The 23,567-nt window shown below is 41.3% G+C and overlaps 1 protein-coding gene across 1 annotated transcript in view; it reads left to right on the top strand.

Annotated features, from left to right (window-relative positions):
* The first annotated feature begins 309 nt into the window (after positions 1 to 309).
* WLS (Wnt ligand secretion mediator) overlaps positions 310 to 23,567 on the top strand; it is a 114,735-nt gene continuing 91,477 nt past the window's right edge. The window contains exon 1 of the mRNA XM_066376547.1: positions 310 to 661. Coding sequence (XP_066232644.1) covers positions 556 to 661 — 106 coding nt within the window. The 5' untranslated portion in view covers positions 310 to 555. The remainder of the gene's footprint in view (positions 662 to 23,567) is intronic.

Below are 23,567 nucleotides of genomic sequence, written 5' to 3'. Positions count from 1 at the left end.
GGTCTGTGAAGCTATCCACGGGTGATTTAAACCTCGCACCAGAGAACGAAACATGTAAAGGCGGAGTAGGGGAAACCCACTTAACAACATCCTCTACCCCAAAACGACAGCAGCCTCTAGCGGGACGAGCTGCCTGCCAGATTTGGGAGCGGGACGCCAACCCCCGCCAGAGCTCGGTGCCCCGCACTAGCGGGCAAGGGGGTGAGGAAGAGAGGGAGGGAGGGAGGCAGGGAGGGAGGAAGCGCGAGAGGGAGGGAGGAAGAAAGGGAGGGAGGCGGCGTCATGTGATCCGCTTCCCTGCTCCTTTAAGCGTCCACAGGCGGCGGAGCGGCCACAATCACAGCTCCGGGCATTGGGGGAACCCGAGCCGGCTGCGCCGGGGAAATCCGTGAGGGCGCCTACCGTCTCGGTCCCATCTTCGCCGCGCTCCTGCACCCCTGAAGTTTTGCAGCGCCCAAAAGGAGGCGAGGGAATAGGGATCGTGAGAGGAGAGCGAGCAAAAAGCACACCCTAAAACATTTATTTCCAAAAGAAAAGAAAAAGGGGGGCGCAAAAATGGCTGGGGCAATTATAGAAAACATGAGCACCAAGAAGCTATGCATTGTTGGTGGGATTCTGCTTGTGTTTCAAATCATCGCCTTTCTGGTGGGAGGCTTGATTGGTAAGTGCAAGAGCTCCAAACTTTTCCCCCTTTCTCTCTTTTTGGGCCCCTTCCCTCTTTGCCTCTCCGGCTACTTGTTACAGTATCACTGTCTTGCTTCTATGATCTAATTAGTCCAGCTATTGTGCTTAAGAAAGCAGAGCTCCATGGGGCTCCGTGGGGCACAATCCAGTCTAGTGGCTAAGAGAAAAGGAGGGGAAAAAGTTTTGGCCTAGTTTCAGTATCCACTTGAAAGGAAGGAGGGGGGTGGCGGGGGTGGGAATCTTAAGCATGGCGACGGATCGCGCGAGGAAGCGCTGGGTTACAAAGTTGGTTGCTGCTTCCCCCCAACCCCCGCTTTTTCCCGCGTTCCCCTTTTTCCTCTGAGTTTCCTCCCATTCAGCTCCAGAGGGCAACGTTACCGACTTTATTAGGAATAACAGTAGAGTCGGGGAACTGCGCCCGGCGCAAACCCGGAGCCTTGTTACAGGGTTGTACTCCTGGCATGTGTATAAGCATTTGGTCGTCTTGGCCAGGAGCTGAGAGTTTGTATTTTGGGTCCCGACCTTCGCGCCCTCCGCTTCCTCGCTGCACCCTCTCCCACCCACCACCGCCACCCCCCTCCCCCCTCCGTGGTAGTCAAAAGGTCTGTGCGGAGTGCAGGGAGGCGGGATGGGGAGGGGTGCGGTAGAAGAAAGTCTTTGGCTGGCGCTGCGGGAAGTTGGAGAGGTCGGAGGGGAACAGCGTATCCGAAAGGTGTTGCTTTTGGCCTGCTCTTTCGAATCTGCCCTCCCATACTTCTCAGAGCCCCGAAAGCTGGTGAGTCTGGAGTCCCTGGTCCTCCGTTGGTGTCTTGGAAAGCTCCCCCGCCCCCGCTGCAGCCCCGCGCAAGTGACAGCTCCCCGGGCCCCCGGACACTGTGCCGGCCCTAAGGAGACCTCTCCTGGCGCACACTGCCCGGACCTCTCAGAGTCTAAGAGGCTTCCGGATAAAGAAGATGGTCTCGTGGACCTTCCACTCGGAAAATTCCCTTTTATTTTCTCTGTCTCTCCAACTTCATCCATTCTCCCGCCTCTCCAAACACCTACGTCCCCTTCGCCCTCGAGATTTAGGACATCCGCCACAAACTTGACCGCCAACTTTGCAGCGCGGATGGGTGGTTTTGCTTCCATACTTCGCGGATTTGTAAAACTTTGCGGAGTGGAAAGTCCATGGAGGGGCTTTCCCTTTGCAAGAGTCGGCGCGGCACAGACGTCGCAGTCTTCCTAGGAATGAGGAGCTTGGGCACCTCGAGACGTGTGCGTGGCGATTATGTCTCCAGACTTGGGTTTGTTGGGAACAAATTAAAGGGAGTCTGGTTCTGTAAATCACTGTAACATTCAAGCTAATTGTTTAAACAAAGGAGAATGGGTGAAGCTTCACCGAGGAGAGAAATTTCTGCAGATCGTGCCTTTCTCACTGTAGGTATACACAAAGCAGAAAGGGGGCCAGAGTTTTCCAAGCTCATATTTTCAATATGGGCCAAACAGCTTAATCTTTTTTCCTAGAACCCTTCCTCCCCTCCCCCAAACACACACACACACACACACACACACACACACACACACACACACACACACACGCGGCGCGCGCGCACACACTCACACACTCACTCCACTTGGGCTTTCTGTTATGAGCTCCTGTTTAGCTACGTGCAATCTCCATGTTTCCTTGTATTGGATTTTTCTAGGCTCTTAATACATTCTCTGCTGGGAGCTGAAGGCAGCCTTCCCTGTGCCCTCACAGTGATTATGCCGCGGTTACAATTACACCTCTTGTCCCCCTTGATGAGCAGTTGCAGTTAGATGCCATTGGATCTTGTGTGATTTCAGAGGCAGACCATAATTAAAATTTCTTGCACCTTGTGCTTTCAGAATTAAATTGGCCTATTATCCCTGTCTGACCTTCATCCTCTTTGAGGTTTTTGTGCAGGCAGTGAACCATTACACATAGTTCCCTGGTGTTTGTTGGTGTATGTTTCTTTTTCTAAAGCTGATCTCCTAGCCTTCAAGAGCCCATCATCCACTGCTCTCTGTTTCTTAGGTCACTTCTGGAATTGGTATAATTTCTGGAATCTTAGTACTGAGGAGATGGTTCAAGGACACTGGGAAGTGGCTGGTGGACATTAAAGTTGCAGTAAGATTGGAACAGTTGTTCATTCAAAAGGGGTTTGTCTGGAGTCAGTGGTGCCAGAGGTTGTTTTTCCCAGAGAACTTAGTAATGGTCTCAAAAAGTTAGTGATAGATTCTAACTGTAATTAGATTCTCTTCAATAAGTAAAATGCTTTATTTCTAACTTGGGGGGGGGGGAATGACGAGTTTTATTTCAGTTTAAAACAATTCATTTCAGAAGAAAGATATGAAAAGTCAGTTTCCATCAGGTATGTCTGGATTAAGGGGTCAGGGCCCTACTACACTAAGCAGAGCCTGCCATCCCACCTGTCTGGACCTGACGGCTTCTGCCACAAGTTCAACTTTTCTAAAAAAAGGAAAGATCTATGTATAATACTTCTTGGGGGAAACTGTTGTGTAAAATTACTTCTTCCTCAGCTGTCACTGCTGCGTCCCCAGTTCTGGCTGGAAGACTGAAAAGAACGAGTTCAGTCCATGTTAAACACTTTGAACAGTGACTTAGCCTGTATCTCATCCATTTAGATTTTCAACTGGTGTGGTGCAAAAAAAAAATTAAAAACAGGCAATGCCTGACTATTTAATCAGGGGCACTGACCTCTTATTACCTTTGGTTGTCAAATGGAAAAATGAGAACCAACAAAACAATAGCTGACCAGTGTGACTCAAAATTATACCTATTTTTTTAATCAGATCAGCAAAAATTATATTTTTTGGTGTGCCACAGAATTTCAGTAGTTTCTGTGTGCCAAGAGTTGGAAAAGGTTGAAAAGACCTGATTTAGAGAAATTTTCTTTTATTTTTTTCCTGTTAAAGAAACCTAGGAGCTTGGGTATTCTACAAGACCCAAACATGAGAACATACATATCAACAAAAGCTAAGTGACATGTTTTTCCACCAAACTGCCCTAAATTGGAAAGCAAATGGAACTAAGCAAAGAATATACCTTGAATGAAGTGGAAGAGTAGAGTCAGTAGATGAAGGAACAGTTTGGAGGCTGGAAAGTTGAAATAAAGCTCAGAAACTTCCTCTTCCACTCTCCCCAGTGAGAAGAGAACTAACTCCTTCCCCTCTCAGATATTGAAGTCTTTCTAATACATTTGCAGAGGCCAAGGGAGAAAGTGAAATTTTAGCATTGAATTGGCCATAATGTATGTTCCTTTTTGATCACTGTTGTCCCAGATGAAATGTCCTGTGGCAACCAAGGAAGGGGAGGATCTATTCAGATCCTCCTGATTAGATGGCAGAGCTCCTGATTACAAGGGCAAAAGTGCGGCAGACACAGATAAAGAAAACAGACACCCCAGACAGCAATGACAAACCATGCACCCCAAAGTGACCAGGCAAATCAGTTAACCAACAGGCTTCACTCTCTTTGTTGGTAGGTTAATGAGTTTAAGGTTTCTTTCAGTTATAAAATGTATGAATTTTTCAGTACTTAAGAGAATTTTACGTGATAGACTGGTGCTTGGTTGCCACCTTCTAGAATTGATGGGGAAATTTTAAGCATTAGATAAAAAAGCAAATAGGGATTGAGGTTTGGTTTGCCAGCTTAAACACTCCCCTGCTTCAGTTGCCTTCTTGGAACCAAGCTCGTGTGTGTGTGTGTGTGTGTGTGTGTGTGTGTGTGTGTGTGTGTGTGTGTGTTATTTGTTTTTCTTGTGCCAGTGTCTGTATACTGGTAGATATTTAATGAGATTTTACAAAAAGGCTCTGGAAAGCAGTATCTTAATTTGACATATTTGAAAATTCCCTGAGCTATAGAGATGTTCACCTGAAACCTATGTACTTTTTTTTTTTTTTAAACCAGGATCCTCAGCATTCCAGGTCTATGCTTTATTCACAGCACCACCACAGGTCAGGCAGTCTTTTTTTATTTTTTTTAACAGAGACAGAGAGAGAGTCAGAGAGAGGGAGGGATAGATAGGGACAGACAGGAACGGAGAGAGATGAGAAGCGTCAATCATCAGTTTTTCGTTGCGACACCTTAGTTGTTCATTGATTGCTTTCTCATATGTGCCTTGACCGCGGGCCTTCAGCAGGCCGAGTAACCCCTTGCTCTAGCCAGTGACCTTGGGTCCAAGCTGGTGAGCTTTTGCTCAAGCCAGATGAGCCCATGCTCAAGCTGGCGACCTTGGGGTCTTGAACCTGGGTCCTTTGCATCCCAGTCCGACACTCTATCCACTGCGCCACCGCTTGGTCAGGCAAAACCTATGTACTTTTATTGATCAGTGTCACCCCATTAAATTTAATTTCTAAATAAAGAAATTCTCTGAATTATGCTATGCTTTTGTAAAAACTGAGCCATTATAAAATCTTGCATCTGATTTTTTTCTTATGTATTGGAAAGGTTTCTTAAGAGGCTAGTTTCTTTTTCTTTTATTTTTTTACAGAGACAGAGAGGGAGTCAGATAGGGACAGACAGACAGGAACGAAGAGAGATGAGAAGCATCAATCATCAGTTTTTCGTTGCGACACCTTAGTTGTTCATTGATTGCTTTCTCATATGTACCTTGACCGTGGGCCTTCAGCAGACCAAGTGACCCCTTGCTTGAGCCAGCGACCCTGGGTCCAAGCTGGTGAGCTTTGCTCAAATCAGATGAGCCTGCGCTCAAGCTGGCGACCTCAAGGTCTTGAACCTGGGTCCTCCGCATCCCAGTCCGACACTCTATCCACTGCGCCACCACCGGGTCAGGTTTAAGTGGCTAGTTTCTTCAGTATTTAAAACTCATTTTAAAAATCTAAAGAACCCCCCCCGAAAGGAAAAAAAAAATTTTTTTCTTTTTTTAAACTTATTTATTTATGTATTTATTCATTTTTTTAGAGAGGAGAGGGAGAGACAGAGAGAGGAGAGACAGAGAGAGAGAAGGGAGGGAGGAGCTGGAAGCATCAACTCCCATATGTGCCTTGACCAGGCAAGCCCAGGGTTTCGAACCGGCGACCTCAGCATTTCCAGGTCGACGCTTTATCCACTGCGCCACCACAGGTCAGGCTCAGGAAATTTTTTTTTTTAAAAATAGCTTAATCTTCTTTATCCTTCTTAAAAATCAGCCTGCAGAAAAATTAAAAAAATAAATTTCCTTTGATTTCATGTTTGGTGAATGCTGCTCCTGGAGAGGAAGCTGCAGGGTGATGGGGGGGTGGGGGGCATGTGCCCTGAAAGGAGAGTGCAGCAACTAAAATCCTGAACCCTAATCCCTGGCCCATTATGTGCAATTTGCTCAGCTTCAAATTAGTCATGTCTGGGGGATATAATGTTTGAAAAAGCAGGTCACTGTTCCCACCTCTGTTCTAAAACTGTTAAGATTCTGAATATAAGGACTGAATAAATAGAAAACTATTGCATTGTTTTAAACATACACATAAATGAGAATATTTCGAACTTAAATTACAAATAAGTATTAACAAATTATCAATAGTTGTTTCTTTAGGAAGGCGTGCTCTTCTTTCAGAAGCTCACTATGTAAACATATTAATGCTGAGACTGTTATGTGTATGTATGTATGTGTGTGAGAGAGAGACATACACATACATAATGAGTTTTCTCAATTTTTATATGGACTTATCTACTGCCTTTCAATGGTATAACCTATACCAGGGGTCCCCAAACTTTTTACACAGGGGGCCAGTTTACTGTCCCTCAGACCGTTGGAGGGCTGGACTATAAAAAAAAACTATGAACAAATCCCCATGCACACTGCACATATCTTATTTTAAAGTAAAAAAACAAAACGGGAACAAATACAATATTTAAAATAAAGAACAAGTAAATTTAAATCAACAAACTGACCAGTATTTCAATGGGAACTATGGTCCTGCTTTTGGCTAATGAGATGGTCAATGTCCAGATCCATATTTGTCACTGTTAGCCCTAACAAGTGATAGGACGCGCTTCCAGAGCCGTGACGCATCCGTCCCACGTCACCGGAAGTAGTACTGTATGTGAGCGACACCGTACTTTACTCCTCTCACTGACCACCAATGAAAGAGGTGCCCCTTCCGGAAGTGTGGCGGGCCAGATAAATGGTCTCAGGGGGCCGCATGTGGCCCGCGGGCCGTAGTTTGGGGACCCCTGACCTATACTATTGTGGCTATAGCTGTTTAAATGGGAAGTATTGGTGGTTTTAATTATAGTTTATTCATGTGAGTTTTATTTCTGTGATTGTCATTTATTTAGAAGTTGCAGGATTTTATTTTTTATTTATTTTATTAAGTGAGAAGCAGGGATGCAGAAGAAAAAGACTCCCACAATCACCCCAACTGGGATCCACGCAGCAAGCCCCCTACTGGGGGATGCTCTGCCCATACAGGATGTTGTTTTGTCAGCTGAGCTATTTTTAACACCTGAGGCAAGGCCATGGAACCATCCTCAGTTCCTGGGGCCAACTTGCTACCATTTGATCCATGGCTGCAGGATACAAGGAGAGAGAGAGGGAGAGAAGGAAGTGATCCCTTCTTCTGTGTGCCCTGACCGGGAATTGAACCTGAGACTTTCACATGCCGGGCTGATGCTCTACCACAGAACCAATCGGCCAGAGCAGAAGTTGCAGGATTTAAAAAATTAAATACAATTATAGTTATGCAGAGTATATAAGAGTTTGCTCCCTGATACATTGGGCTTTAAGGTTGGTGTGGTATTTATTACATTTTAGCATATGTTAACAATGAAATACTTTTGATCCTTCAGTGTTTCAGTATCTAGTGAGAATCTTGAAGAGCATTAATTAATTGGTCTTTCGTAAATGTTAGTTCACATTTTCTGTATTTGATTCTCCTTTTTATTTTGTAAAATTTTAAATCTGACTAAACTATTTCCCTTTTTCCTCTTTATTAACTACTAGAGTATCTAAATGGTTTGTAGGAATACTATGTAACTTCAAAAAAAAATTTTATAATTAAAATTACATTATTTGACTAAAAAAACCCCCACTAAACTATCTACTCGGTTATTGTAATAGAATCATGCTTATGCTAACAATCTCAAGTCATGCTTTCATCTAATTGTTCAGTACAGCCAGACTATCTTTCTGTTGTAATTTTTCCTTTTCCCTGTTAAAGGTGAGAAATATTTCCCTGAGCTAATAGTGCGATATAAGGCTTTGTAAGGTTTTCAGGTCCCCTGCCTGGAACCCATATCTAGATTCAAAGCTTTTCCTACCTACCTAGCTGACATTTTGCAATAACTTGGCCTTTATTTAAAAAAAAAAAAACAAACCGTGTAGACTAAAGAAAGATTCTTACCTTATCTTCCTCATAAAGGTGTTTCTATGGAGATTTAGAGTGAGAATATATGAAGGTCCTTAGCTTAGAGCTCATGTGTGTCACTTGCCTAACTTGCAAAGTAATGTTTAGAGCCTACTGTGTTCCCAAAATAATGGTTAGGGCTGCAGTGCTGACTGGGGGTTAGGACAGAGAGGACTTGAAACCTGGGTGATCTAGAGAAGCCAGAGGTAGAGAAAAACCCTTCTAAATACAAGTTCACCAGCAGAAGATTTTCTATGATAAGGTTTTAGCATTAAGGTAACTGTTACTCATTTACTGGGACTTTGAGAACATATGAAATGAGAAGCCCTATTAATTATACCATCAAATAATTATATTAATATTTCATCTTAAAATAAATGATTTAATAAAATAATATAAATAATATTTAACGTGTGTTAAATGTGCACTGTGTATCAGACATTATCTTATATATATAATGTACACAAAGACTTGCCAACTGTTTTATCCAGTTTGCACATAAGTAAACTGACATGCAGAAAGTCCTAGTAAAAGCACGCAAGATTACTTAGCTAGTTAGGGTCAAAGCTGAGATTGTCAGAATTCTCAACTATTAGATGATTCTGCCTCTACTTCCCAAAGTCTTGACTTCAAGGACAGACTACAACTGGTTTGAATATAGAAAGATTTGATGAGTAACAATAGAAAAACAGCTAATCTCTGATTTTAATCATTGGGTAACAACATATAAAAAGGAAAAGATATCAAGTATTATAATAAAGGAAATGGAGTCCAACTAAACATCGCAAAACAGAGCCCTTGCCAAGGCTAAGGGAGGACACCTTTTAATATGTCTGCATATACCAGTCCAACCAATTTCTTACAAGTTCTAACCAGTCTCCATAATTGCATGACTCATCCACTGCCTGTTCATTAACCTTAATGTGTTTGTGTTGTACTTTAAGGAAGATTACTTGATTTTGTTTTCTCTAGTTAGTGGTTTTAACATTTATATAGTTATGTAAGTCTGGACTTCAAAGGAAGAGGAGAGAAGGAGTCAACTGAGGTTGGAGAGGGTTTTAGAGGGTGTGAATTGGCAGGGATAGTAGAACAATTGAAGGAAGAGCCTCTCACTGAAACCTGAAAATTCTGTTCCCCAAAGGATAATTTGTGCTTATATTCACACCCATGCATAATAATGAGGGCATTTCAAACTAGAGGCTTCTGTGCTAACACCAGGAAGAGGTACATTTTGTTCTTCGGAAAAAATGCTGATGCACTTTCTCTATTGAAAGATTTGTTGTCCTCAGTTTTGACAGAGACTCCTGAGAGATGGTGGCAGATGGGGAGACTCAAGACATGAAATGCTCATATCTATTCCATTTAGGTCTATGTCTTCTCTGAGCTGTTCTTATGGTGATCTAACAGACAAGAGAGTCAGATATGGACAGTTCCCAGGGAAAGTGCCTGGCTGAGGATGGAGATGAGAGTGGAGAAGAGTAGCTTGAAGCATTCACGTTCTCAAATTTGATGAAATGTTTTGCAATTTCCCTTTTCATAATAGGGCTAATCTTAAAAGATTGCTAAAAAAACAGACAAGAGAAACTCATTTGTTCTAGAGTACAAAAATACTAAGGTTTTATAGCCTTTTACTACTCTCTCTCCCACCCCGCATTCCTCTAATTCAATATTGTAGAGCAGCAAAAGCAATAATCAGATTGTCATCCAACCAGCAGCGAAAGATTTGGCTTATTATGATTTGTTGCTGTTTGAGGATTTACTGATTGACTATGGAAAGCATTTATGCATATTGGTTTATTTAATGATCTTAACAACCTAGAGAAATGGATACTTTCTCCAGTTTTCAAATGAACCTGAGGCACATTTAAGGAACTTTTCAGAGGTTACAGGGATAGTAAATAAGAGGGCTGGTGCTCAAGCTCTTGTTCCTTGACTGAATCCTAAGCCATGGTCTTGAGTGTAATGGCACTCTCCTCCCATTGTCCATTGAATTTCCATGGGAAATGAGGGTGGAGTAGGATGAAACGGACTACACAGACTCGATGGAAGATGAAGACGCTCTCCCCTTTTTCTGCTTCCATCCTTTTCCCAGACCACATGCTTCCATCATTGCACTGGTACTAATCATAGATCGAGTTCGTTCCTAAACATATAATCTCAATTTCAAATATATATTAACCTCTTATACTAGCCACTGTAAATGTTGACCAGTGCTTGCAGGCCATACTGGGGGTGGGGAGCTGCACCGTAGAAAACTGTACCCCAGGATACCCCTAAAAAGAAAGAGTGACTGACAGCTGCACTTGAAAACATGTCAACATTACTCACCTCCTCATTGCTGCCTGGAGTTGGCAATAGTTCCTGAAGATAACTGTTGAATACAAGAGGGGGATATGGGCATGGAAAAGGGAGACAGGAGTAGGATATGGAATTAGGAAAGAAAAACTAGGCCTCTGTAAACATACAGGACCATATCTCCGGGACACAGCTTGTACCTTTATATCCAAAACCTGCTTCCAATGTCACCCACCGTTTATCCCCCAAACTGAAGTCGGTCTGCTATGCCTGTTTAAATCCTGGGCCTTCAAGTACAATATTCTTCTTTCTCTTTGTCTTTCCTACACCATTCTTTTAATATTCCTTAGTAAAGGTGTGTTCTTTCTTAGCTGGCCTTCTTAAACTTCTGGTTAACTCCCTGGACTAATGCAAAGGGTTTATCTACAAAACACATTTCCAAGAAAGCAGAGGTAACTGAAAGAAGAGGCCAAATTATTACATTTGTTTTGGCAAGGCATTACGATTTTTCTTTAGAAAGAAACAGGTCTGTAAGTGATTGGCTCATTTTTTTCCCCCAAGCTTCAGATGAATAAGTCTTATCTCATGGGAGCTGGTTGGGGGCCAGTTTAGTCCTGGGTGAGCCCATCCCAAAGTGAGAGCCCCTGATATCAAGGCAACATCATGTCATGGGCAGACACTTGGCTCGAACTCTGCAGATGACTTGTCTCAGTGATCTCAGTTAAGCAGTTAAGTCACAAAAGCTACTTGGCTCCCACCCTCAGCCTGATGTGGACAGATTCTTCCTAAGTCCTTGATGATTATTTTGAGGATCTTGAGGACATGACAGCCGTTGGAGTGTCTCATTGGACCAGGCCCACCAGAGATGTGATTCTCAGAGGATTAGTCTCTGAAACTATCCAATTCCGCTCTGTTCTTAGATATGGAGGAAACTTAATCATGACCCTTTTTATTTTCCATTCTTTTTCTTCCTTGAGTTACTACCACTTTGTCAAACACATGAATCTATTGAGAGTGAAGGAATGAAAATGACCTAAAGCATTACTCAGTTTGGGTTTCAAAGGACAAAACAGGTCATTCCATCCTGCTTTCTAACATTAATTCACTTGGTGTAAGTGAAGGTTTCATAATAAGCTTTTCCCAAATAGTAGATACTATTGCAAAAAACTAGTAAATAAAAACACAAGTCTAAACCATTCTCCTAAAGGATACACATCTTGTACCTAAGAGAATCCCTCATGTTTTTATTCTCAGTCTATCTGTTAAATGCTTTTCACATAATTTTGATAGAGCTTAGTTATGCCATTTCTTTCTCTCTCTTTTTTCTTCTTCCTTTTTTTTAAGTGAGGAGGAAAAACAGTGAGACAAATTCCCACATGCACCCCAACCAGGCCAATGTTTGAATCAACGGAGCTATCCTCAGCTCCTGAGGCCGACACTCGGACCAACCTAGTCACTGGCTGAGAGAGGGGAATGGAGAGAGAATGGGGAGAGGGAAGGGATGTGAAGCAGATGTTCACTTCTCCTGTGTGCACTGACTGGGGATCAAACCCTGGATGTCCGCACACTGGGCCGATGCTCTACCCACTGAGCAACCATCCAGGGCCGGTTACATGATTTCTAAGTTTACAATAGTTGGAACAATTTACCATAGGAATGTAGGAGTGTGTGGTAAGTATTATGAAGACAAAGAGAAAGGGAAGGATGCCCAGGAGTCTGGGTTCTCTGTGATATGGGCAGGTCATTTCACACCCCAGGAACCCCATTGGCAGCATTGTTACATTATAAACTGAGATGATAATTGATTCTACTCTAAAGTGGTTTTATTATTTGCTGTGAATGTAACTTTTTGGGCGACTGTATTCACACACTTTGGTGTTGTTTGGCCTGAATGACAAACGTGGAGCTTGTCACTATTAAAGTGTAAAGATGAAAGAGCTTTGGGGTCCTGGCGGGAGGCTCAGCCTGTTAGAGTGTTGTCCAAAACCACAAGGTTGAGGGTTTGATCCCCAGTCAAGGCACACATGGGAAGCAACCAATGAGTGCACAACAAAGTAGAACAACAAATGAATGTTTTTCTCTCTCTCCCTTCGTCGCTCTAAAATCAATCAATCTTTAAAAATGAGTACACATTTAAAAAAATGAGGAAAAAAAATGAAAAATCTTTGGAGACCATCTTGTCCTACGCTCTTTAAGGAGGAATCAGAGTCCCAGGAAAGAGAAAGGGCTCCGTTTACAGAATTGGAGGCAGAGCTATGGCTTAGACCAGGGGTCCCCAAACTTTTTACATAGGGGGCCAGTTCACTGTCCCTCAGACCGTTGGAGGGCCGGACTATAAAAAAAAAACTATGAACAAATCCCTATGCACACTGCACATCTCTTATTTTAAAGTAAAAAAATAAAACGGGAACAAATACAATATTTAAAATAAAGAACAAGTAAATTTAAATCAACAAACTGACCAGTATTTCAATGGGAACTATGCTCCTTTCACTGACCACAAATGAAAGAGGTGCCCCTTCCAGAAGTGCGGCGGGCCGGATAAATGGCCTCAGGGGGCCGCATGCAGCCCGCGGGGCCGTAGTTTGGGGACCCCTGGCTTAGACTCAGCACTCTAAATGTGTATCTCCTTCAGCATGGAAATGATTTGATTTCTGTCCGAACTCAAGAAAATTACCCACTTGTAGTTCTTGCAGCTCTATTAACTTTTCTGTCACTTGAAAATGAAATAGTAATAACTTGATTGCCTTCTTCTTCTTGCCTTTTAATATTCTTCTTGCCTACTTAATATTCTTAGAGCAATATAATGATACACAGTGTTAAGCTGTTCTATGTGGATTTTCAAGGATACTACAGAATTAAAACACAAAACTAAATTCCTTCCTTGCTTGTTAAGGGCGTGGTACATTCCCTTCCTCTTGCTTGAGAAAATGTTGTCAATTTAAAACTTGAAAAAAAAAAAAACACCTCATGACTATGATCCTTACTAATTCAACCAAAAACCCGCCTTCTTGTTTAGTTTTAAGACTTGATTCATTTGAAGCTTCTTGGACCAAAATTCTGTGACTAACTTGTGTGCATTCAGGGGATGTTTATAGCAAGCATAATTCTGAAGTTGCTTAGGGGAATTCGGAGTCTAGGGGAAGTGGCATGCCCTGTATTTTTTGGTCTGATTTACATACAAAAACACACACGAAAAAACCAACACCAACAACAAAATTGCTTATCTTTTCTTTCTTCCATTTCTTCACTCTGAAGATAATTGCAAACAGAAAATTCAAATGACCAAAATAGGACTTAAAATGTTGAGGGCTGCATGCCACTATGACTGACAAGCATAATTTTGTGATTGCAGAGGTGCACGTATCATACTGTAAATTCTTCCTCCTCTACCTTTCTTTTTGTTGAAATTAAGCAGAGTCACAAAGCACTATGCTTTTCAGCATCCTCTGATTTAGCCCTAATATATTTAGACTTTTAGGTTTCTGGTTAATATAACTTGCCTTCAGATTACCACAATCTAAACGCTGGGTTCTGTACTTAAGTTGAGCCCTCTCTCAAGGCAAGGAAAGACTTTTGGAGGCTCTCTTCCTTGTACTCTGGGTTCCTATATGTCTTGTCTGCTCATTGGCTGGGTTTTAACTTGCCCGAGAACAGAATGCCTCAAATGTAGAAAAAGCATGTCCCCACATTCCTTTCCTCTCTGTTATGTTGAGCCAGTTCTGGCTTGTGTGAAATAGGTTCCAACTTCAGCCCCAGCTTGCTATCAGTTTTGGAACTCACCTCTACTTAGAAATTATCAGCTTTTTCAGAATTGTGAGGGGCTTAGCTGTGACAGTCAACTCTGGACCTTATGTATCCTTTTAGTCATCTTTTCTTCTAATTTTACAGAATTTGCAGTTCCATGAGTGAGCCAGTGTAAAGTCCCCAGTCTCATTTTTTGAACATGCCTAAACAGAACAGAGTTTTGCTTTTATGTGAACATGGTATTTATGGATAATAGTTGATGAAAGAGAAAGAAACAGGGTAATTTGCCCAAGACCTAAAGCAGAAGGATACTAAGGTTACCTTTCAATTAGTATTTGTATCCTTTTTTTATAAATATCAGCAGAATTCCCCAATTCCCTTCCTCCTCTATTGCACTCACCTATTGGAAGGAAGGAAGGAAGGAAGGAAGGAAGGAAGGAAGGAAGGAAGGAAGGAAGGAAGGAAGGAAGGAAGGGAGGGAGAGGGGGAGGGAGGGAGGGAGGAAGGGAAGGGGGAGGGAGGAAGGAAGGAAAAAGAAAAGGGAAGAGAAGGAGGAAGGAAGGGAGGGAGTGAGGGAGGGAGGGAAGAAGGAAGGAAGGAAGGAAGGAAGGAAGGAAGGAAGGAAGGAAGGAAGGAAGGAAGGAAGGAAGGGGGGAAGGAAGGAAAAAGAAAAGGGAAGAGAAGGAGGAAGGAAGGGAGGGAGTGAGGGAAGGAAGAAGGAAGGAAGGAAGGAAGGAAGGAAGGAAGGAAGGAAGGAAGGAAGGAAGGAGGGAGGGAAGGGGGAAGGAAGGAAAAAGAAAAGGGAAGAGAAGGAGGAAGGGAGGGAGGGAGGAAGGAGGGAAGGAGGGAAGGAAGAAAGGAAAAAGAAAAGGGAAGAGAAGGAGGAAGGAAGGGAGGGAGGGAAAGTAGGAAGGGAAGGAAGGAAAGAAGGAAAGAAGGAAAGAAGAAAGGAAAGAAAGCGCTGGCCAGATAGCTTAATTGGTTACAGCATCATCCTGACGTGCAGAGGTTGCTAGTTCGATCCCTGATCAGGGCACACACAGGAGCAGATTGCTGCTTCTCTTTCTTTCTCTATCTCTCTCTATCTCTCTCTATCTGTCTTTCAAATCAATAAAATAAACATTAAAAAAGAAAGTATAAAGCCCTAGTGGTTGGCTCAGTGGTAGAGCATCGGGCCGGCATGGAAGTCCTAGGTTTGATTTTCGGCCAAGGCACACAGGAGAAACGCCCATCTGCTTCTCCACCCTTCCTCTTCCCCTTTCTATCTCTTTCTTCCCCTGTGGTAGCCAAAGCTCCATTGGAGCAAAGTTGGAGTATGATGGCTCTATGGCTTCTGCCTCAGGTGCTAGAATGGCTCTGGGTACAATGGAGCAATGGCCCAAATGGGCAGAGCATCGCCCCCTGGTGGGCATGCCAGTTGGATTCTGGTTGGACGCATGCAAAAGTCTATCTCTCTGCCTCCCTGCTTCTCACTTCAGAAAAAAAATTTTAAAAAAGAAGAAGAAAAAGAAAAAAGAAAAAAAAATACCCTTTGGAAGAAAGTTGAGGCCATAATAAATATTTCTAGGTTAGGACTTGGGTTAGATACTGATACCAGCTCTGTCCATTAACTCTCTGGGCGTCTTACTTTAGAATAATTCTACTGGCTAAGCAGAACTGCTATGGTAATTTTGAGAGTTACCTTTGAGGACTTGGGCTTCTCATAGGATTCCGAGGAAATAGCCATTCTATAAAGCAACATAGTGCTGGCTGAGGTTTTCCATTATTGTTTCTGTTCAATGATAAACTTACTGATCCTTTCATCCAAAGCAATCAGATTTCTTTTAAAAAAAGTTTTTTTTCCTTAAAGATTTTATTTTATTATTTTTTTTAATTTATTCATTTTAGAGAGGAGAGGGAGAGACAGAGAGAGAGAGAGAGAGAAGGGGGGAGGAGCTGGAAGCATCAACTCCCATATGTGCCTTGACCAGGCAAGCCCAGGGTTTCGAACCGGCGACCTCAGCATTTCCAGGTCGACGCTTTATCCACTGCACCACCATGGGTCAGGCCTCCTTAAAGATTTTATTTATTGATTTTAGAGAGAGGAGAGAGAGAGAGGAGAAGAGGGTGAGGAGCAGGAAGCATCAACTCATCATAGCTGCCTCTGGTATGTGCCTTGACCCGGCCAGCCTGGGGTTTCGCACCAGTGACCTCAGCATTCCAGGTGGACGCGTTATCTACTGCGTCACCACAGGTCAGGCAGCAATCAGCTTTCTAACCAATCATTTTCTAACATTTAATTTTATGGTGATTGACAGGCACGATCTGGTTTGTTTTTAAACTTGCTTTATAACCTGGATTACCACTTACATACTCTGAACTTCAGTTTCCTAGTCTAACAATTTCTTCTTCACAGGAAAGTTGTTTAAATGAAGGGTTTAGATGAAAGAAGGTGAAGTCACCGAGCCTATGTGTCAGATCAGTCAATATATATTAGCCATTTCCCTGAATTAGAAGTAGTCACTAATTAATTTTTTTAAGTTTGGGGTTTAAAAAAAATTTCTTTTGCTACCCTATATCTGGCTAGGCCCATGTCAGCTTGCTTCTGCCTCTGAAGTGGATTGCATTACATTAGAAAGCTAGCAACCCTGCTTGATATCCTTCTATCAGGCATCATCCATGCCAGCCAGCAGTTCAAGAAGCTGTCATTTGTACATTTGGTGAAGTAGACTGATTAACTTACTTTTTGATCCAGTTTAGTGATAGTTTTCACCAAGATTTAATTTGAATCTTAAATTTCACCTCTTAAATTGCTGGGCCAGTATCTGTGGCTCTTTATAGCATAAGTAAGCCCAGTTAGCAAAACTTTTAAATGGATATTACTCAGTTTGTGGGAGAGGTCTAGTCCATCACCCACGCTGCACAGTAAATCCCAGTTGTTTTTCTTTTTTATATCATGAAATTGAAGTCATCATCCATGGGGAAATTTCTTTGTTTCTAGATAATGGTGTAATTGACAAAGACCTTTGAAAGTCAAGATTCAAAGGGAAAAAATAAATGACTTCTTTTCTTATAAAGAGTTAACTATTTCTGAAATATTAGCTAAAGTTATAGTGTTCTAATGTAAGAAGTTATAAACAAAAAATAAAGATGAAAACATAACCCTCATAAAACTGTAAGCTACATGAGAGCAAGGATGGTCTGATTTGCTCACCTTTATTTCCAGTGGTTCCATAGGGTAGTGCAGCATAGGTGCCTAGTAAAATTTGTTGAAGAAATAGATAAATGCTTTGCACTTTGGACCTATTGCAGAGGTAGCTGAAATGATCTGCCCTAGAAATACATAATATTGTATTCTGGCTATTCTTTTCTAACTTGAATGAGGGGAGGGTTCTTATTGTTCATTTGAACTTAAAAGATTGTGTCACCTTCATGGTTTGCAACTTAGATTTATAAAAAAATATAATTTTTAGAGTTTTAGAAAGAGAACTTTCTAAAGGGACTTTCCCATTATATTGTGGAAAAGAAGACCCAAAGAAATCATGGGGAGAGGATAAGATTAGAATCAAGAAGTTTCCTGACAACTAATGGAGTCTTTCATTACCTATGCCTACTGTTATACTGATTACTATTGTGTCTGATCTACATATTTGGTCTTTAGTTAGCCATAAAGGCAGAGAACTGACTGTGACTGGTTGTCCATACTAGCTGGGAGGAAGGGATCATAGGCTAGTATATGTGTTTGCAGATTTGGATATTCAAATGAGAATGTTGACTGATGTTGGAAACTTTGTGATTTATTGTCTTTAAGAAGTAAATGTGTTTTCTTACCCTGGTGGGTGGCTTCATGCATAAAGCATTGTCCTGGCATGCAGGGGTCATGGGTTCTATTCCTGGTCAGGGCACATAAGAGAAGCAATCACTGAGAGCACAACTAAGTGGAACAACTAAGTGGAATGGCGAGTTGATACTTCTCTCTGTCTCTCTCTATCTCTGACTCTTTCTCTCTCTCCCTTCCCCTTTCTCTCTTGCTCTCAAATCAATGGAAAAATTTTTAAAAGTTTGTTTACGAAAAAAAAAGCCCTCCATGTGAGCTATGTTTTAGGTGCTTTTTAAAGACCGTATTGTTTGTTTAATTTTCTCTAAATTTTTGAAGATGGACAACTCGTCTTTCAATATGTTCCCTCTAAAAATTTTGTAGATGTATTTATAGTTCTTCATAGAGATCAATAATGTGTTTATGATGCCAGCTTTTATAACTGCCCTTGACAAGAAAGCATAAATCCCCACCCACTTCTGCATTTCATTGCGTTCAGCTTGTGTATCTGGTGGGTGAGGATGAATCCATCCACACATTCCTCTGGGTCCCTAAGCAGCACTGAAACATACCACGTGGCCTGTGTACCCCCAGGTAAAGAGGAACCTGGGTCTGGTGACTTTCTAGTGGAGCCCAGCAGAGATTCAGGACAGAAATCTAAGCAGATGTAAGCTGAAAGGGCAAGAAGCAAAAGCTAAAGGGACAGTAACACATAATCTGGACAGAGACTTCTCTTAGCCAGACCTTCCAGCTAGAGGTGGGATTGTTGGGGGGAAAGGGGACACAGAGCTGGCACAGTGTAAGGGGAGGGGGAAACAGTGGTATTGAAGAGAAAATAGGGGCTTGAAAGAAAGGTGACAGGATTTCTTCCTCAGCAGCATCAACATGTCATCATACACCCTCCCTCTAAAATAATGATTATTTTTTTATATGGTCTCATCCACTGCACTAAAGCCTAGGTAAAAACCCACTGGAAATGGGAGTTTGCTATTCTAAATGTAAGCAAGAGCTTTGGGGTCAGAACGACTGGATACAAATCTTGGCACTACCACTTGCTGGCAATGTGGCCTTTAACAAATTAATCTCGGAGCCTGAGTTTCCTCCACTCTCAAGTGGGTAACATGGTAGTAGCAATGTTCATGACATTGCCATGAAGAGTAAGTATGTTATAGTATGTGAAAAGATGAATTGAGATATTAAGTGCACAGTGCCCGGCAAAAAGTAAACACTTCGAATAGCCTAGTTACTTTTTTATTATTAGTCTTATTCTTTTAACACAGAAATGAGTTTCTGAAGTTAAATCGCCTGGAGTCCTTTAGGAGGCTGGCCTGTCAGGTTCTGTGGCTGCTCTCAATCTGGCTATACTGGTTCAGAGATGCAGATGGATCTAGAGTCAGGTTTAGATTGCTTATGTTAATTTTTTTAAAATTTTTATTCATTAATTTTAGAGAGAGGGGGAAGAGGAGAGACAGAGAAAGATAGAGAGAGAGAAATATCGATCTGTTCTTATATGTGCCCTGATCAAGGATCAAACCATAACCTCTGTGCTTTGGGACAGTGCTCTAAACCAACTGAGCCAGGGCACAGATTGCTTGTGTAAATTTAAAATCTGGTAACTAGTGACATGCATTTTCATCCCTTCCCAAGTTTTATTTATGTTTTTGAAAAAGAATAAAATAATGTTAAAGGAATTAAAACCAAAGAAAATAGTCCTCCTGAAATTTATCTTTTTAATACAACAAGTCCATAGTTTTTTAGTCTTTCATTTTCTGTGACTGCATAGTTGTGACTTTATATGAAAGAACCGTAACAGCCTAGTTAGCAGAGCTTGGAAGTTTATTGTTTATGCCTCTACCATTGTGTATCTATTTTAGAAATTCAACAGTCAGTTCCTCCTCTCCTCCTTCCAAACTCTTCTCTATACTTTAATCACGATTGCTTGTTGAACCACTGAACCATGGGAAATTCATTTTCAAAATCTGCTTAATTGCTGTGAGACTTTTAATTTGTTCTGGATGATGGTGCTAATGTCTGGGAACCGGGACTGAAGCCCTCCAAAGTTGTTAATTCAATCAGCCGCTGTGCCCTTGCCATGCCAATGAAGGGGAGCATCCCGATCCTTCTCACAAAGAGGCTGGGGCTCTCCTGAACATCTTGTCACAGATGAATAAGAGGGGCCCCACAGTTAGGGCTAACACTTGGGGAAAATTACTAGGGTGTCAGGCCATATTAGCCGAAGCTCTGGGTTGTGCTTCCCAAAATAATTATGCAGTGGCTTTTGTGTAAGAATTTTTTAAGGCATGGATTTTGTATACACATTGTTCACACCTGATAATCTGCAGAATTCTTTAATTACTGAGGTTCTATTGCAGCTCTGTCCATAATCTATAAAATCATAAACATTACCCCCAGAATATTGATATTCCTGTTAACCACTGAAGTTTTCCGTGGTGAGACCGGTGAAAGCTTGCTCTGTCCTCATGATAAATTAGCTTGTTTATTCCTCTTCTGCTTATTTCTATCCTGCTGTTGGTTAGTGTAATGAAGCAGAAATCTATTGTGTATGTTCATTGGGTAGCGATCCTCTGGCACCAAAGGGGGTAATTGAGTAGAAAGGCAGAATGCTGTTGGTGCATGGGAGAAGTTAACACCACATGAGGTCACCAGGCTTCAAGCTTTAATCAATGTGGACACAATGCAATTGAGATTTTGAAAAGGGTTTGTTTATAGTGTGAAAATAAGGGTCAGTAGTTAATTTGAAATGCTGTAGGTGTGTTTTCCTTGAACCAAGAAGGTATAGAGCATGTGTCATGGAGGATTGTAAATATCCTCAAAGGAAGGATGTAATTTGGGTGGGGGTTTAAAAAGAAGGGCATTTAAGAACTTAAATGTACTTATTATTGACCCATCTATGTTGTATTTTAACTTGACCATTCTTCAAAATGAAAGATTGTAGAAGAAACACAATGAAAGTACATGAAACCAACATAAGTTCAGAGAAGCACAACCCTACCAAGAAACAGCCTTTTTCTGTTTTTTAGAGCATTGATTTCCTTTCAAAAGATAATTGAGGGGCTAGAAACTATTGCTAATAGTAGTACAGTTTGCTAATTCTAAAAGAATTTTCACTCTCTGAAGTTTACATCTAGACATTTTAACTGTTGTGGCTTGAATGAGATAATATAAAAACCATTAATTCCTCTACTTCTTCATGCCACTGCCCTTTTCAGGCCCCAGTCTGTCTATTCTTAGGAATATTTTTGGCTCCCCCTACCTTTATTATTTAATTACCTATGTTTCAATAGCTGGAAACACCGTAACCAGTATTTGGCCAATTAAAAAAAAAAAAAAAGGTGTTTTGTTTTTCTATTGACTGATTTTAGGGAGAGAAAAGGAGAGAAAGAGAAACGTCAAATTTTTGTTCTACTTATTTATGCATTCATTAATTGATTCTTGTAAGTACCCTGACCGAGGATCGAACCTACAATTTTGGTGTATTGGGATGATGCTCAACCTAACTGAGCTTCCTGGCCAGGGGTTTGACCAATTTGAAAGTAGAGCGGGCCTGTCCTTTTGTTGCAGGGAAACTTGACAGACCAACATCTGGTTTTCAGAATGTCTATAGGAAAAGAACGTGAAGGTTATGGTGGAGCCAAAGGCTTGACATGAACTTTCAAATGCTTTGTTAAGTATCTGTTACATCTAGGTAATGAAGTCATATTTTGATTCCTCACTCTTGGATAGTGCTTTTTTACCCTTCTCCAAAGCACTTTCATGGAAATCACTTCATTCGATATTATGATACCAACAACACTCTAAGAGAAGCCAATTCACTGGGGATATTCACATTTTAAAGTTATGGAAACTGAAATAGAGAATGGCTGTGTTTGTGGTTAGTTTTGTTTGAGAAGGTAATTGATTCATTTGAGGTGAGAATTATTCTGAAGATTTGGAGATCAATTGCTCCATGACAGAATAAGGAACAGGAAAAAAAGCCTAGTTTTTAAAAATATATATAATTATTTGCTATAGAAGTCACTGTATGTTAACCATCCATTATTTTTTGAGCTATTTTCTAAGGCAAAGAAATGCCATCTGTGGTCCATTTTCTTTACCTTCCCCATGTAGCACTCAGTTACTCCCGTAAATAGTTGCTAAATATGTAAAGAATATCTCTTAGAAGGAACAAGTTTTAGCCTGCTGAGATTGGCTAGATGTTTTGATCATATCCTGGGCATAATCTGAGTCTTTAGAACACATGATAAATCTGAAAGAAGGAGCCAGTGAGTGTCTAGAAGATGAGAGTGAAACTAATTTACCAGTGTCAGCTAGTGAATGATGCTGTTATGATACCTCCCAATATCAATTCTTCTGTGGTGTGCTCTCTCCTTTATCTAAGTCATGTCAATAAATATGCATCAAAAGGTCATTCTTGGTGTCTGTATAATAACACTTGGAATGGATGTACCATAATTAAATTACTACCTAAACTCTTGATTATACTTCTAGTTTGGAAGCTATATGATAATCATTCTGGGAACTTCTTTATAGTAAAATCTTTTCATACCCTTAATTATTTTTTTGGCAATTTCACTTCTGTGAATTTATCATAGGTCAAAAGACATGCCTATTTTTTAAGACTTTGATAATAATTGCCAACTTTCCTTTCAGGTCAGTGATAACCACCATATACCCTATTAGTCAAGTCTTGAAGTATTCAGATCTCACTGCATCTTAACTAGTTCCAAGCATTACTTTAAAAAAAAAAACAACACATCGATTTGTTGTTCCAGTTATTTATACATTTATTGGTTAATTCTTATATATGCCCTAATCAGGGATTGAACCCACAACCTTGTTGTTTCAGGACAACCCTCTCCTTGATCAGGACAAGCATTACTTTTATAATTTTTTCCAATGTACCAAGAATATCCTTTTCTTTCTTTCTTTCTTTCTTTCTTTCTTTCTTTCTTTCTTTCTTTCTTTCTTTCTTCCTTCCTTCCTTTCTTTTTTTTTTAGACAGAGATAAAGATTCAGAGAGAGAGGGACAGATAGGGGTAGACAGATAGGAAGGGAGATGAGAAGCATCAATTCTTCATTGCAGCTCCTTAGTTGTTCATTAATTGCTTTCTCATATGTGCCTTGACCAGGGGGCTACAGCAGAGTGAGTGACCCATTGCCCAAGCCAGCAACCTTGGGTTCAAGCCAAGGACCTTTGGGCTCAAGCCAGCGACCTTTGGGCTCAAGCCAGCGACCTCTGGGCTCAAGCCAGCAACCCCATGCTCAAGCTGGTGAGCCCGCACTCAAGCTGGTGAACCCACACTCAAGCCAGATGAACTTGTGCTCAAGCCAACGACCTTGGTGTTTCAAACCCGGGTCCTCTACGTTCCTGTCTGATGTTCTATCTATGACACCACCACCTGGTCAGGCATCCTTTTGTTTTAATTTTCATTTCTTTACTGGTGAGGGCAAACCTGTTTTTCATATGATTACTGGTGATTTATATTTTTTTGTGACTTTCCTGGTTGTTTCCTTCCTTTCATATACTATTTTCAAATTTGATCATCACTGTAATACACTTCTTAGAGATCAGGTAAGAGGCATTACTGGGGAGGATGATACAGCCAAAGTCTGTTGGTAGAAGGACCCTTCCCCACTCTCAGTCTGTGTAATTCAG

Source organism: Saccopteryx leptura, chromosome 3, assembly GCF_036850995.1.
Source record: "Saccopteryx leptura isolate mSacLep1 chromosome 3, mSacLep1_pri_phased_curated, whole genome shotgun sequence".
Lineage (NCBI taxonomy): Eukaryota > Metazoa > Chordata > Mammalia > Chiroptera > Emballonuridae > Saccopteryx > Saccopteryx leptura.
The sequence above is the reverse complement of the archived record's forward strand: the minus strand, read 5'-3'. Positions and strand labels throughout refer to the sequence as shown.